The 15,766-nt window shown below is 57.0% G+C and overlaps 1 protein-coding gene across 2 annotated transcripts in view; it reads right to left on the reverse strand.

Moving 5' to 3' along the window:
• HACE1 (HECT domain and ankyrin repeat containing E3 ubiquitin protein ligase 1) overlaps nt 1-15,766 on the reverse strand; it is a 117,815-nt gene that overhangs the window by 42,078 nt on the left and 59,971 nt on the right. For both annotated transcript variants that reach the window (XM_078616394.1, XM_078616393.1), the window contains exon 11: nt 2,097-2,256. In XM_078616394.1, the coding sequence (XP_078472520.1) occupies nt 2,097-2,256 (160 nt within the window). The remainder of the gene's footprint in view (nt 1-2,096; nt 2,257-15,766) is intronic.

Raw genomic sequence — 15,766 nt, forward strand, 5'->3', positions numbered from 1 at the left:
CTGATGCGGCACAGGAAGATATGTAGCCGAGTTAACTTGCCGTTGACCGATAAGAGCGGGTGTCAAGGTCGGCCTCATTAAAGACTGCCACTGGGGCAGTTGAGAGAGTGTGAGGTTGATAGAGCAGCAGCTGGGTGCGTCCCGTGACCTCCTGCCAGTGAACTCTGGACACTTCACGTGGCCTCAAAGTGCACCGAGCCTGACACAGGCATCGCGGATACGCCGCTGTCAGCAAGTGGTGAATGGCGACTGCTGCTGTTGTTGTTACTGTGTGTGCGTGCGTATGTGTGCGTACGTGTGTGTGTGTGTATGCGTGCGTGTGTGTGCGTGTGTGTGCGTGCATGTGTGTGTGTGCGTGCGTGTGTGTATGTGTGTGTGCGTGCATGTACGTATGTGTGTGTGCGTGCACGTGTGCGTGCGTGCGTGTGTGCGCGTGTGTGTGCGTGCGTGTACATGTGTGTGTGTGTGCGTGAGCGCGTGTGTGTGCGTGTGTGTGTGTGCGTGTGTGTGCGTGTGTGCGTGCGTGTGTGTGTGCACGTGTGCGTGCGTGTGTGCGTGTGTACGTGTGTGTGTGCGTGCGTGTGTGTGCGTGTGTGCGTGCGTTTGTGTGCGTGTACGTGTGCGTGTGTGTGTGCGTGCGTGCGTGTGTGTGTGTGCGCGTGTACGTGTGTGTGTGTGTGTGCCGCTGCCATCACACAGGAGCTCGCTCTGCTCTGCTCGTGCATATTTCATGAGGCGTCAAGCGCCGCCGGGTACAGCGCTGGTGCCGCCACCGCCGCCACCGCCCCCCTCGCTCCACCACCGGGGGGGGGGGGGGGGGCGGTCGTCCAAGCTCTCGCAATTAGTGCGCGCGGTGACATTTCCCGGGCAGAATTACACGGCGCCATCGCCGCGTCAATGGCAGCGGCGGTGGTGGTGGTGGAGGCAAGTGGTGGGGGCCGCCCGTGTTCTCACCCATACCGACCCACGAGCCCGGGCAACCAGAGGTCCCAGGGGACCCAGAGAACCAGGGGGCCAAGAGAACCCTCCCCCCCCCCCCCCCCCGAGACCCAAGGGACCCAGAGACCCAAAAGGACCCAGAGACCCCAGGGGAACCAGAGACCCGGGAGACCCAGAGACCCCAGAAAACCAAACATCCAGGGGAACCCGAAACTAACGAAAACAATAAACCAGGGGACACAGAGAGGACCCAGAGACCCAAGAGGACCAAGGGTCCTAAAGATCCAGATGAACCAAAGACCAGGGGGACCTAGAGATCCAGGAGACCCAGAAACCTAAGGGAACCAGAGACCTCGGGAAACGAGGGGAATCAGATAATAGGGGATCCAGAGACCAGGGAACCAGAGACCAGGAACCAGGAACCAGAGACAAGGAACCAGAGACCAGAGACCAGGAACCAGAGACCTGGAACCAGAGACCAGGAACCAGAGACCTGGAACCAGAGACCTGGAACCAGAGACCTGGAACCAGAGACCAGAGACCAGAGACCACATGGGTGGTTCACCACGTGGTTGACTCACCCCGTGATTGACTCACCACGTGATTAACTCACCCCGTGGTTGACTATCCCCGTGGTTAACTATCCCCGTGGTTGACTCACCACGTGGGTGGCTCACCACGTGGTTGACTCACCCCGTGATTGACTCACCACGTGGGTGACTATCCCCGTGGTTGTCTCACCCCGTGGTTGACTATCCCCGTGGTTGACTCACCCCGTGATTAACTCACCACGTGGGTGACTATCCCCGTGGTTGACTCTCCCCGTGGGTGGCTCACCCCGTGATTGACTCACCACGTGGGTGGCTCACCCCGTGGTTGACTATCCCGGTGGTTGACTCACCCCGTGATTGACTCACCACGTGGGTGACTATCCCCGTGGTTGTCTCACCCCGTGGTTGACTATCCCCGTGGTTGACTATCCCCGTGGTTGACAATCCCCGTGGGTGGCTAACCCCTTGGTTGACTCACCCCGTGGTTGACTCACCCCGTGATTAACTCACCACGTGGGTGACTATCCCCGTGGTTGTCTCACCCCGTGGTTGACTATCCCCGTGGTTGACTATCCCCGTGGTTGTCTCACCCCGTGGTTGACTCACCTTGAAGACGGTGGAGCGGAGGGTGCGGGTGGTGGGAAACGCTCGCCCATTGGCGCCGGTGGTGGTGGGCGAGCGTGCCGACCCCGCGTGGTACAGGTGGCACAGCAGACGCACCACACGGAGCAGCCGGTGCATCTGCGCCTCGTAGCTGCTGGAGAGGCTGAGAGACACGGGAGACACGGGGAGACACGGGGAGACACGGGAAGACACGGGGAGACAGGGGGGGATACGGAGAGACACGGGGGGACACGGGGAGACACGGGGACACGGAGACGCACGGGGAGACACGGGGAGACACGGGGAGACACGGGGGGACACGGGAGACAAGGGAGACACGGGGACACGGGGAGACACGGGCAGACACGGGGAGACAAGGAGAGACACGGGGACACGGGGACACGGGGAGACACGCGGAGACACGGGGAGACACAGGGAGACACGGGGGGCACGGGGAGACACGGGGAGACAAGGAGAGACACGGGGACACGGGGAGACACGCGGAGACACGGGGAGACACAGGGAGACACGGAGAGACACGGGGAGAGACACGGAAACACGGGGAGACACGGAGACGCACGAGGAGACCCGGGGAGACACGGAGAGACACGGGGAGAGACACGGAAACACGGGGAGACACGGAGACGCACGAGGAGACACGGGGAGACACGGGGAGACACAGAGAGACACGGGGAGACACGGGGAGACACGGAAACACGGGGAGACACGGAGACGCACGAGGAGACACGGGGAGACACGGGGACAACACGGGGAGACACGGGGAGACACGGGGAGAGACACGGGGAGACACGGGGAGACACGAGGAGACACGGGGGAGACACGGAGACGCACGGGGAGACACGGGGGGACACGGGGAGACACGGGGACACATGGAGAGACATGGGGACACGGGGAGACACGGGGGAGACACGGAGAGACACGGGGGAGACACGGGGACACGGAAGACACGGGGACACAAGGGGATACACGGGGGAACACGGGGAGACACGGGGAGACACGGGGAGACACGGGGGACACGGAGAGACACGGAGAGACACGGGGAGACACGAGGAGGACAAGGAGAGACGTAGGGACAGAGAGACGAGGCAAAATGGTGAGCACGTTTATAGAGAGACAGAAGCAGTGGGCCAAGAAACGAAGATCTTGAGCTTGGCCTTGAACAGGGGCAGCAGAATACAATTAGAGACCTCCTGCTAATGAGCGAAGAGCGACTGGGGCAAGGCATGGTGGATCCATGGTGGATCTATGGTGGATCCAAGGTGGATCCATGATGGATCCATGGTGGATCCATGGTGGATCTATGGTGGATCCAAGGTGGATCCATGATGGATCCATGGTGGATTCATGGTGGATCCATGGTGGATCTATGGTGGATCTATGGTGGATCCATGGTGGATCCATGGTGGATCCATGGTGGATCTATGGTGGATCCATGGTGGATCCATGGTGGATCCATGGTGGATCTATGGTGGATCTATGGTGGATCCATGGTGGATCCATGGTGGATCTATGGTGGATCTATGGTGGATCTATGGTGGATCTATGGTGGATCCATGGTGGATCCATGGTGGATCTATGGTGGATCTATGGTGGATCCATGGTGGATCCATGGTGGATCCATGGTGGATCCATGGTGGATCTATGGTGGATCCATGGTGGATCCATGGTGGATCTATGGTGGATCCATGGTGGATCTATGGTGGATCTATGGTGGATCTATGGTGGATCTATGGTGGATCTATGGTGGATCCATGGTGGATCCATGGTGGATCTATGGTGGATCCATGGTGGATCCATGGTGGATCTATGGTGGATCTATGGTGGATCCATGGTGGATCCATGGTGGATCCATGGTGGATCCATGGTGGATCCATGGTGGATCTATGGTGGATCCATGGTGGATCCATGGTGGATCCATGGTGGATCTATGGTGGATCCATGGTGGATCTATGGTGGATCTATGGTGGATCCATGGTGGATCTATGGTGGATCTATGGTGGATCCATGGTGGATCTATGGTGGATCTATGGTGGATCTATGGTGGATCTATGGTGGATCCATGGTGGATCCATGGTGGATCTATGGTGGATCCATGGTGGATCTATGGTGGATCTATGGTGGATCTATGGTGGATCCATGGTGGATCTATGGTGGATCTATGGTGGATCCATGGTGGATCTATGGTGGATCTATGGTGGATCCATGGTGGATCTATGGTGGATCTATGGTGGATCTATGGTGGATCCATGGTGGATCTATGGTGGATCTATGGTGGATCCATGGTGGATTTATGGTGGATCTATGGTGGATCTATGGTGGATCCATGGTGGATCCATGGTGGATCTATGGTGGATCTATGGTGGATCTATGGTGGAACCATGGTGGATCCATGGTGGATCTATGGTGGATCTATGGTGGATCCATGGTGGATCCATGGTGGATCTATGGTGGATCTATGGTGGATCCATGGTGGATCTATGGTGGATCTATGGTGGATCCATGGTGGATCTATGGTGGATCTATGGTGGATCTATGGTGGATCCATGGTGGATCCATGGTGGATCTATGGTGGATCTATGGTGGATATATGGTGGATCCATGGTGGATCTATGGTGGATCTATGGTGGATCTATGGTGGATCCATGGTGGATCTATGGTGGATCCATGGTGGATCTATGGTGGATCTATGGTGGATCTATGGTGGATCTATGGTGGATCTATGGTGGAGCCATGGTGGATCTATGGTGGATCCATGGTGGATCCATGGTGGATCTATGGTGGATCTATGGTGGAGCCATGGTGGATCTATGGTGGATCTATGGTGGATCCATGGTGGATCCATGGTGGATCTATGGTGGATCTATGGTGGATCTATGGTGGATCTATGGTGGATCCATGGTGGATCTATGGTGGAGCCATGGTGGATCTATGGTGGATCTATGGTGGATCCATGGTGGATCCATGGTGGATCTATGGTGGATCTATGGTGGATCTATGGTGGATCTATGGTGGAGCCAAGGTGGATCTATAGTGGATCTATGGTGGATCCATGGTGGATCTATGGTGGATCTATGGTGGATCTATGGTGGATCTATGGTGGATCCATGGTGGATCCATGGTGGATCCATAGTGGATCTATGGTGGATCTATGGTGGATCTATGGTGGATCCATGGTGGATCTATGGTGGATCTATGGTGGATCCATGGTGGATCCATGGTGGATCCATGGTAGCGCCCTGGTGGATCCATGGTGGATCTATGGTGGATCTATGGTGGATCTATGGTGGATCCACGGTGGATCTATGGTGGATCTATGGTAGATCTATGGTGGATCCATGGTGGATCTATGGTGGATCTATGGTGGATCTATGGTGGATCTATAGTGGATTCATGGTGGATCTATGGTGGATCCATGGTGGATCCATGGTGGATCCACCATAGATCCATGGTGGATCTATGCTGGATCCATGGTGGAGCCCGGTGGAGCCCGGTGGAGCGGGGTGGAGCGGGGTGGAGCGGGGTGGAGTGGGGTGGAGCGGGGTGGAGCGGGGTGGAGGCAGCAGGCTGGGTCAGGAAGGAGTGAGGGCTGTGCGGGGGGATTAGCAAGCACCGCGACATTTTCATTTTCCGCTGGAACAGCTTCGTCATATTTCACAGCTGTACACCCTCACTCAGCCTGTGCGCACGCACACACGCACACACGCACGCACACACGCACACACGTGCGCACACACACGCACGCACACACGCACGCACGCACGCACACACGCACGCACGCACACACGCACGCACACACGCACGCACACACGTGCGCACATGCGCGGGCACGCACACAAAGACATGTAACATGCACACGCACGCAGGCACACACAAATACGCCAGCTGTATGCGTGTGTGCGACAGGTACGTGACGGGTTGGTGTGTGATGGCTGGGCATGATGTGTTGGATGCGTGATGGGCGAGTGTCCTGATGGGTGGGGTGTGTGCGATGAGTTGTGGGGAGTGGTGGGAGCGTTAGTTGAGCGGTTAGCGCACTGCCGCATGAACCCGGCAACCCAAATTCGATCCTCGCTCACAGCCAACACCGGCGTCGATTATCTGAACCGGTCTTGAGCATCCCCCTAGGATGACTCAGCCCCAAATGAATATTTTGTGCGATGTGCTAGCATCGCCACTTGGGAGACAAAGGTGGTGGGGGGGTGTGGTGCTGGCCACCCACATCCTCATGTGCCGAGCCAGCCCTTCACTGGCTCACAGCACTTTCCCTAAAAGTCTGTGAAGGCTATACGGGGGATCTGTGTTCGCTGAGCGGCAGTGCGCAGGATCCGCGTGGATGCGCACGCACGGCTCACCCCGTGGTTGACTCACCACGTGGGTGACTCACCACGTGGGTGACTCTCCCCGTGGGTGACTCACCACGTGGTTGACTCACCACGTGGTTGACTCACCCCGTGGGTGACTCACCACGTGGTTGACTATCCCCGTGGTTGACTCACCACGTGGTTGACTCACCACGTGGTTGACTCACCACGTGGGTGACTCTCCCCGTGGTTGACTCACCACGTGATTGACTCACCCCGTGGGTGACTCACCCCGTGGGTGACTATCCCCGTGGTTGACTCTCCCCATGGTTGACTCACCACGTGGTTGACTCACCACGTGGTTAACTCTCACCGTGGTTGACTCACCCCGTGATTGACTCACCACGTGGGTGACTCTCTCCGTGGGTGACTATCCCCGTGGTTGACTCACCACGTGATTGACTCACCCCGTCATTGACTCACCACGTGGTTGACTCACCCCGTGATTGACTCACCCCGTGATTGACTCACCACGTGGTTGACTCACCCCGTGATTGACTCACCCCGTGGTTGACTCACCCCGTGATTGACTCACCCCGTGATTGACTCACCCCGTGGTTGACTCACCCCGTGATTGACTCACCACGTGGTTGACTCACCCCGTGATTGACTCACCCCGTGGTTGACTCACCCCGTCATTGACTCACCCCGTGATTGACTCACCCCGTGATTGACTCACCCCGTGATTGACTCACCCCGTGGTTGACTCACCCCGTGATTGACTCACCACGTGGTTGACTCACCACATGGTTGACTCACCACGTGGGTGACTCTCCCCGTGGTTGACTTACCACGTGGTTGACTTACCACGTGATTGACTCACCCCGTGGGTGACTCACCCCGTGGGTGACTATCCCCGTGGTTGACTCACCACGTAGTTGACTCACCACGTGGTTAACTCTCACCGTGGTTGAGTCACCCCGTGATTGACTCACCACGTGGGTGACTCTCTCCGTGGGTGACTATCCCCGTGGTTGACTCACCACGTGATTGACTCACCCCGTCATTGACTCACCACGTGGTTGACTCACCCCGTGGTTGACTCACCCCGTGATTGACTCACCCCGTGATTGACTCACCACGTGGTTGACTCACCCCGTGATTGACTCACCCCGTGATTGACTCACCCCGTGGTTGACTCACCCCGTGATTGACTCACCCCGTGATTGACTCACCACGTGGTTGACTCACCCCGTGATTGACTCACCCCGTGGTTGACTCACCCCGTGATTGACTCACCACGTGGTTGACTCACCCCGTGGTTGACTCACCCCGTGATTGACTCACCCCGTGGTTGACTCACCCCGTGATTGACTCACCACGTGGTTGACTCACCCCGTGGTTGACTCACCACGTGATTGACTCACCCCGTGGTTGACTCACCCCGTGATTGACTCACCACGTGGTTGACTCACCCCGTGGTTGACTCACCACGTGGGTGACTCTCCCCGTGGTTGACTCACCACGTGGTTGACTCACCCCGTGGGTGACTCACCCCGTGGGTGACTATCCACGTGGTTGACTCACCACGTAGTTGACTCACCACGTAGTTAACTCTCACCGTGGTTGACTCACCCCGTGATTGACTCACCACGTGGGTGACTCTCTCCGTGGGTGACTATCCCCGTGGTTGACTCACCACGTGGTTGACTCACCCCGTGGTTGACTCACCACGTGGTTGACTCACCCCGTGGTTGACTCACCCCGTGATTGACTCACCACGTGGTTGACTCACCACGTGGTTGACTCACCACGTGGGTGACTCACCCCGTGATTGACTCACCACGTGGGTGACTCTCTCCGTGGGTGACTATCCCCGTGGTATACTCACCACGTGATTGACTCACCCCGTCATTGACTCACCACGTGGTTGACTCACCCCGTGGTTGACTCACCCCGTGATTGACTCACCACGTGGTTGACTCACCACGTGGTTGACTCACCACGTGGGTGACTCTCCCCGTGGTTGACTCACCACGTGGTTGACTCACCACGTGGTTGACTCACCCCGCCGGCATGGGCGCGCTGCTCGACACCACGCGCCACGACGCATCTAACAAGCATCAGGCGCGTGCCGCGCGTAACACCACAAACTCGCGACGCCGCTTGGTAAACATCGGGGTGGGGGGGGGGCCCTGTGGGAGTGGGGGGGGGAGGTCGCGAGGACGAACGTCTGTTATGATTCTAGATTTGAAGCTTTCGTGACTGCAAGGATTCATATTCTAAGGTTTTGTCGGTAAAGTCACGTGACTTTGCCTGTAAAAAACCTAAGTCCGTGATGACCTTCGAAACACGGCGCGAACTCCACACAGATGGATTGCCGCACGGCCCTGGCCCCGGTGGCAGTGAGCGGCGGGCGTTTAAAGTTGGGGGATGAAAGCCGCGGTTTCTGGATCGAACCCCAAGGGACGGCCTCATCTCTCGCTCATGAATTCTCTCGCAGCGTACCCGCTCCCGTGACAAAGGGGCTCCCGTCGGAGGCGAGGGGGGGAGGGAGGGAGGGAGGGTGGAACGACCCAGAAAAATATATACACGGGAAATAATGAAATATATGAAATCAATTTGCTCTCAGAGTTGGGGGTGGGGCGCTGGGGGGCTGGGGGGGGGGAGCGGATAGGTGTGGAGACACGGAGGGAGACACGGAGGGAGACGTGGATTCACCGCGCGGATCTGGAATCTCCATCATCATCAGCGGGAACGTCAGTCACGATCTGTCCGCTGCTGGATGAAGGCCTCCCCAGTGGGTGTTATAGTCAGATTCATTTCCGGGAGGAATCCCCTTCGCGTACAGCCCCCCCCCACCCCCCATCCTCCCACCGGTGCCCTCTCCCGGAGACTGGACGCGCATCGCGAGACACGACGCTCTGGGGGTGACACCGGCAACTCACGCCGCGTGTGTATACGTGTGTGTGTACGTGTGTGTGTATACGTGTGTGTGTACGTGTGTATACGTGTGTGTATACGTGTGTATACGTGTGTGTGTATACGTGTGTATGTGTGTATACGTGTGTATACGTGTGTGTGTGTATACGTGTGTATGTGTGTGTATACGTGTGTATGTGTGTGTATACGTGTGTATACGTGTGTGTGTACGTGTGTATACGCGTGTGTATACGTGTGTGTGTACGTGTGTGTATACGCGTGTGTATACGTGTGTGTGTATACGTGTGTGTGTACGTGTGTGTATACGTGTGTGTGTATACGTGTGTGTATACGCGTGTGTATACGTGTGTGTGTACGTGTGTGTACGTGTGTGTATACGCGTGTGTATACGTGTGTGTATACGTGTGTGTATACAAGTGTATACGCGTGTGTATACGCGTGCGCCTTGAACCTCTTTCGCACCGCACGTGGCCAACAGCGCTAGCCGGAGAGCGGGCGAGGCGGGAGTGAGGGGATGGACAGAGGGAGGGAGGGAGAGAGGGAGGGATGACAGGTGTTGTTAGTTCCAGTGGCTAGTTGGTGAGGGTGGAGGGCTCGACACCAGGGGGCTGGTTGGACGGATGCAGGTCGAGGAGGGAGGCAGGAAGCGTTGGAGGAAGAGACGGGGAGGAGAAGGGAGGGGTCGCCACCCCCCCCCCCCCCGCCCCCCGCACGGAATGAGCCGTCACCGGGTGATGCCCAAATTGCGTCACTCACGCGCCCACGGCTCCAGATTTTAATAAAGAGGGGAGGGGCCCGGGTGGGGTCGGGGCATCTTCTCCCCCTACTGCCCCCCCCCCCTCCCACACGCCCCCCCCCACCCCCCCATCACATCGATTTATTGTCATCGAGTCCCAAATCGGTCGGGAGGGATGCTGTGTTCGCATCGCCTCGTGTGTCGCGTCTCACGCGTCAGGTCCGTCTCCTCTGCGTTGTCAGCACGGGCATCGAGCGTTGTCCCCTCGCACAAGGCGTGGGTCTTCTGCGGTTTCCTCCTCCCGCCGGTATAATAAATACACTCATCGTGACCTGGCTGCGAACGTTTAAAAAATAAAAAACCCAAATCATCAGCAGGACCCTCCTGAAAGAGAGCCACTGGCATCAGGGTAGCTTTCCTGGGTGAATGAATAATAATGATTTATCTTCTTGGTTCTTTCGGTCAAGTCACGTAGAAGGGAATTAATAAAATAAAAAAAACATAATAAAATAATTCTCACGACGTTTCGGCCACAACGCAAGCAGCCGTCCTCAGGTGAAGACCAGGTCTGTCGGGGAGACAGCGTCTGAATTATGTTTTATTTTAATTATTTTATTACTTCCCTTCTACGTGACTTTACTGAAAGAACCAAGAAGATGAATCCCCGCAGTCACGAAAGCTTTAAATCGAAAAATAATTAATTAATTGCCTAACCTGTCGCTCGCCCTTCTCCCACCGCCCCTCCAGACCACTTCACCCCCCCCCCCACCTTGTCTGCGTCTCCACACAGACAGAACGACACCCGCCATCCACATGGGACTCTGCGGCCCAAATATTACCCACGGAGAGTTTGTCGAAGCGAGCAAAGTGTGCACCAGAGGTCACAACCGGGTACCCAATACCCGTACCCTACCCGATACCCGGCTACCCGTACCCGGCCGGGTACGGGTAGCCGTTTGCGACCCTGGTGCGGCCGGGTACGGGTAGGCCGTGAGTCACTGGTGAGTCACCGTTTGTCACTCATTCGGGTAGGGTACGGGTACGGGTAGGGAACGGGTACCCGTACCCAGCCGGGTACGGGTACGGGTACCCATTTGCGACCCTGGTGCGGCCGGGTACGGGTACGGGTAAGGAATCAAAACCCGTTTGCGACCTCTGGTGTGCACCCGGCTTAGACTCGCGGCCAGCGAGGGGTCAGGGGTCAGGGGTCAGGCTCGTGAGACAAACGCCGCCGGTTGTGTGGTTGGCGAGGGCACTCGGCGCCCTGGCGGCTCCGTCGCTTCTCGGGGTGCTGCGCCCCAACACGGAGCTCACTCCACTCGCCCCACACACGAGCCCAGTGGGGGGGGGGGGGGGGAGGGGCCCTTGGGCGCACTCAGCCCGGGGTTTGGAGGGGGGCGGTGTGTGGATTGGTGGGGGAGAAGGGCGTGGATTGGGGGGGGGGAGCGTTGATGTGGGGGGGGGGGGTTGGAGGGGGGCGGTGTGTGGATTCGTGGGGGGGGAGGGCGTGGATTGGAGGGGGGATTAGAGGGGGGCAGTGTATAGGTTTGGGGGGGGGTGGATGTGGGGGGGGATTGGAGGGGGGCGGTGTGTGGATTGGTGGGGGAGAAGGGCGTGGATTGGGGGGGGGGGGAGCGTTGATGTGGGAGGGGGATTGAAGAGGAGGCGTAGATGAGGGGGGATTGGAGGGAGGCAGTGTATGGATTTGGGGGGGGGGGGTGGATGTGGGGGGGGGATTGGAGGGGGCCGTGGATTGGGGGGGGCGTGAGGGAGGAGGGAGAGTATGTGAGCAACTCCCTTAACCTCCGAGTGTCGGCAATGACTCACTCGCACACAGAGACAAAGATTCCTCGCGCAGCCCACACAAGCGGTTCCGGCTAGTGCCGCTAAAGAGCGGCATCTGTTAAGGCCTGCACCACGCCCGGCCGCCTTTGTCTCCCCAATGCTCATGTTCACAAAACTCGCCAGGTACTCATTTAAGGCTGAGTCGACCTAACGGAGGCCCGGCATCGGCCACACCACCCCTTCATTCGGTGAGCTCCTCTGGCAGGCGAAGCCACGTTCGCTGGGTCATGTAGCCAGCCACCGCATGCCCAGCCACCGCATACCCAAGCAGCTTTCGTTTGGCCGGATAGAGGGGGCTAAACGCGCGCGGCACAGGCTGGAGAAGAGACGACAGGCCGATTTTGACACCAGCGGTGTCAAGATCGACCTCTGTGGAGGAGGCTCGTAAAGGACGCTGCTACTGGGCAGTTGGAGGCAGTCTCCCTCCAACAGCAGCGGAGGGCAGAGAAGCGAAGCTCACAACAACGAGCAGAGCGCCGGGCGGAAAAAGCGCAGGAAGTTGCCACAGTGGAGGGCACAGCTGGTGCCCCTGCCAGCCATCTCAGTCAACCCATGGCACCTGGTTTCTGTCCCGTGACCTGCCAACGGCCTCAAAGCGCACCACTTAGTGGCAGTGACGTCACCGAATGGCTCACAGGGCTATAGCAAATAAATGAAACTTAAATGAAAATAAAATGTGTATCAATACGTGCACGTCTATGTGTATGTATATGTGTCTATGTGTATATGTCTTGTGTTTATCTGTATGTGTATCTGTGTGTGTGTGTGTATATCTTTGTGTGTGTGTGTATATTGGTGTGTCCTGCTCACGGCCGAGTTCAGTGACGATTATTTGACTCGATCCTGGGCCACCCCTAGGTCGACTCAACCTCGAATGAGTACCTGCTGCGGTGTGTAAACACCGCCACTTGGAAGAAGACGACAGCAGGGCGTGCTGCTGGCCACCCACCCCCTCGTGTGCCGTGCAGGCCTTCATAGGCGCTCGATAACAGCACTTGCCCCAACAGTCTGTTAAGGCTATACGGGCGATCTTTGTCTTCTTGTTTACATATCTACGTGTGTGTGTATCTCTGTGTGTGTATGTATGTGTAGTGCAGTGACTTCGGAGACGAGGTTTGTAGAGGCACCTTCTTTAATTAACACTCGCGATCTCGCCTGCCCACACTCTGTAGAGTCGTGAGCCTATGACACAACACGAGCCGTCTAGCATCGACGGCGCTGACGGAGACAGCTAACAGCCTCTCTAGCGGCGCAGTGTCGAGCAAAGACGACAGCGACGATGGCGACGAGACGATCCAATTCCCAAATCCGGCAGCCTCGAGCTCCCGCTTTCGGCTCCTTTTATGCTCCCAGCGCGGCCTGGCTCCGCCCTGGCCACGCCTCCCTCCTGGAACCCACGAGCAGGTTCCAGGGTCTTCCAGACGGGGCCCCCCGTGACCCTTGCCCCAGTTCCTCCGCCCTGCCGACACACAGCCGCATACACGCTCACCGGCGTGTGTACTGTGTGTAGGCCGCAGTTGCCGCTGCTGGTCAACAGCCGGCGCTATTACACTGCACATGCATCAGAAACAGTTTTCCGTGCTTGTGTGGTAACTAATTGAAGGTGGAGGGGTTAGCAGCCCCTCGCACCCGTCCAGAGCCCCCTTTGGCCGCTGTGGTGGCTACAAACGCCATGAAGGAAATGGGCAATTGTCATGGGTCCTCTCCCCATGGCACTGCTCACCACAGCGTTGTTTTGGCCTCAACGTGCACATAGCTTGGCACAAGCGCCGTGGTGACGTCCCCGCCACTTAGTGGTGAATGGCGGTTGTTGTTGTATGTGTGTGTGTATCCGTGTCAGTATCTGTGTATGTGTATCTGTGTGTATGTGTATCTGTGAATGTGTATCTGTGTGTGTATCTATGCCCGGTGCCTTTCCTGGTCTCAGACTCCGGATCGCCTTCAGTACTTCCTCAACAGATGGCACCTCAGCCAGCTGCATCTCTGCTTTATTGACCTGGTCAAGGCCTATGATACCATCAGTAGGCCTGGGCTCTGGGTTGTTCGTCGTGCTTTCGGAGTCCCTGACCCTCCGCTCACCATCATTAAGAACCTTCATGATTGTGAGCGGGCCCAGGTAAAACTACGTGGCCGGGAGTCGGAGCCATTCCCTGTACACCTTGGGGTGCGACAGGGATGTCCTCTGGCTCCCACATCATTTAACATCTATTTCGACCACGCAGTTCGTGAAGCCTTCAATAGCTGTACCGGAGGAATTTCAATCTGGTACAGATACAGAAGCTGATCGATGCCTGGGTGCGGTCAAGGGATGGCTGCCTATTTCTCAACCATGTTATGTATGCCGATGATCTGGTAATTGCTGCTCGCTTAGAGGAGGAGTTGGAGGCGCTGCTGCTGAACCTGCAGCTTGCCACTAAGAGGTGGGGACTTACCATCAGCCCCACCAAAACTAAGCACCTGCCTGGGTATTTTGTACCATCGGACACTCCACCCCCACAACTCCCAATTGGTGATAGGGCAGTTGTGGAGAGTGGAGAGTTTCCCATACCTGGGCAGTGTGCTCATGACCGGCTCCGATTTAACAGCAGAGGTCTCACTTCAAATCAGTAGAGCGGCATTATCTTTTCATCGGTTGCGTAACGCTGTGTGGAAGCTACCTGGTCTGTCGCTCCGCATGAAGCTTCAGGTCTTCTCGGTCACGGTCATTCCCTCCCTTCTCTACGCTTGCGAAACGTGGACCCCTCTAATGGAACATCTTCGTCAGTTAAAAACATTTAGGCTGGCCTGCCTACGATCCATCCTGGGTTTAACCAGACTGGATTGTGTGAGGAGCTCACAAATCCTTGAAAAATCTGGACTAAGTCCCATCGGTGAGCTCCTCATGCAGGCAAGGCTGGGTCATGTAGCCCGCATGCCCAGTCACCGCATGCCGAAACAGCTTTTGTTCGGCCGGATAGAGGGGGCTAAACGGGCACGGCATGGGCTTGAGAAGAGGTGGAGTGATGTGGTACAGAAGGATGTGGAACTAAGTGGATTTGCCGATGACTGGTACCAGCGGTGTCAAGATCGGCCTCTGTAGAGGAGGCTCGTGAAGGCCGCTACTGGGCAGTTGGAGGCAGTCGCCCTCCAACAACAACGGAGGGTGGAGGAGCGACGCTCACAACAACGAGCGGAGCGCCGGGTGGCTAAAGCATAGCAAGTCGGCACAGTAGGGGGCACAGGTGGTGCATCAGCCAGTCATCTCGGTCATCTCAGTCAGTTGACCCGTGGCACCTGGGTCTGCCCCGTGACCTCCTGCCAGCGGGCGTTCGACACTTCACGTGGCCTCAAGGTGCACATAGGCTGGAACAATCGTTGTGGTGACGTCACCGCCACTTAGTGGCGAATGGCGGTTGTTGTGTGTGTGTATCTGCGTGTGTGTCTGTGTGTTTGTGTGTGTATCTGTGTGTGTGTCTGTGTGTTTGTGTGTGTATCTGTGTGTGTGTCTGTGTGTTTGTGTGTGTATCTGCGTGTGTGTATCTGTGTGTTTGTGTGTGTATCTGTGTGTGTGTCTGTGTGTTTGTGTGTGTATCTGCGTGTGTGTATCTGTGTGTTTGTGTGTGTATCTGCGTGTGTGTATCTGTGTGTTTGTGTGTGTATCTGTGTGTGTGTCTGTGTGTTTGTGTGTGTATCTGTGTGTGTGTCTGTGTGTTTGTGTGTGTATCTGTGTGTGTGTCTGTGTGTTTGTGTGTGTATCTGCGTGTGTGTATCTGTGTGTTTGTGTGTGTATCTGTGTGTGTGTCTGTGTGTTTGTGTGTGTATCTGCGTGTGTGTATCTGTGTGTTTGT

Source organism: Lampetra planeri, chromosome 50 (assembly GCF_965212315.1).
Source record: "Lampetra planeri chromosome 50, kcLamPlan1.2.h2, whole genome shotgun sequence".
In the NCBI taxonomy this organism is placed as follows: Eukaryota; Metazoa; Chordata; class Hyperoartia; order Petromyzontiformes; family Petromyzontidae; genus Lampetra; species Lampetra planeri.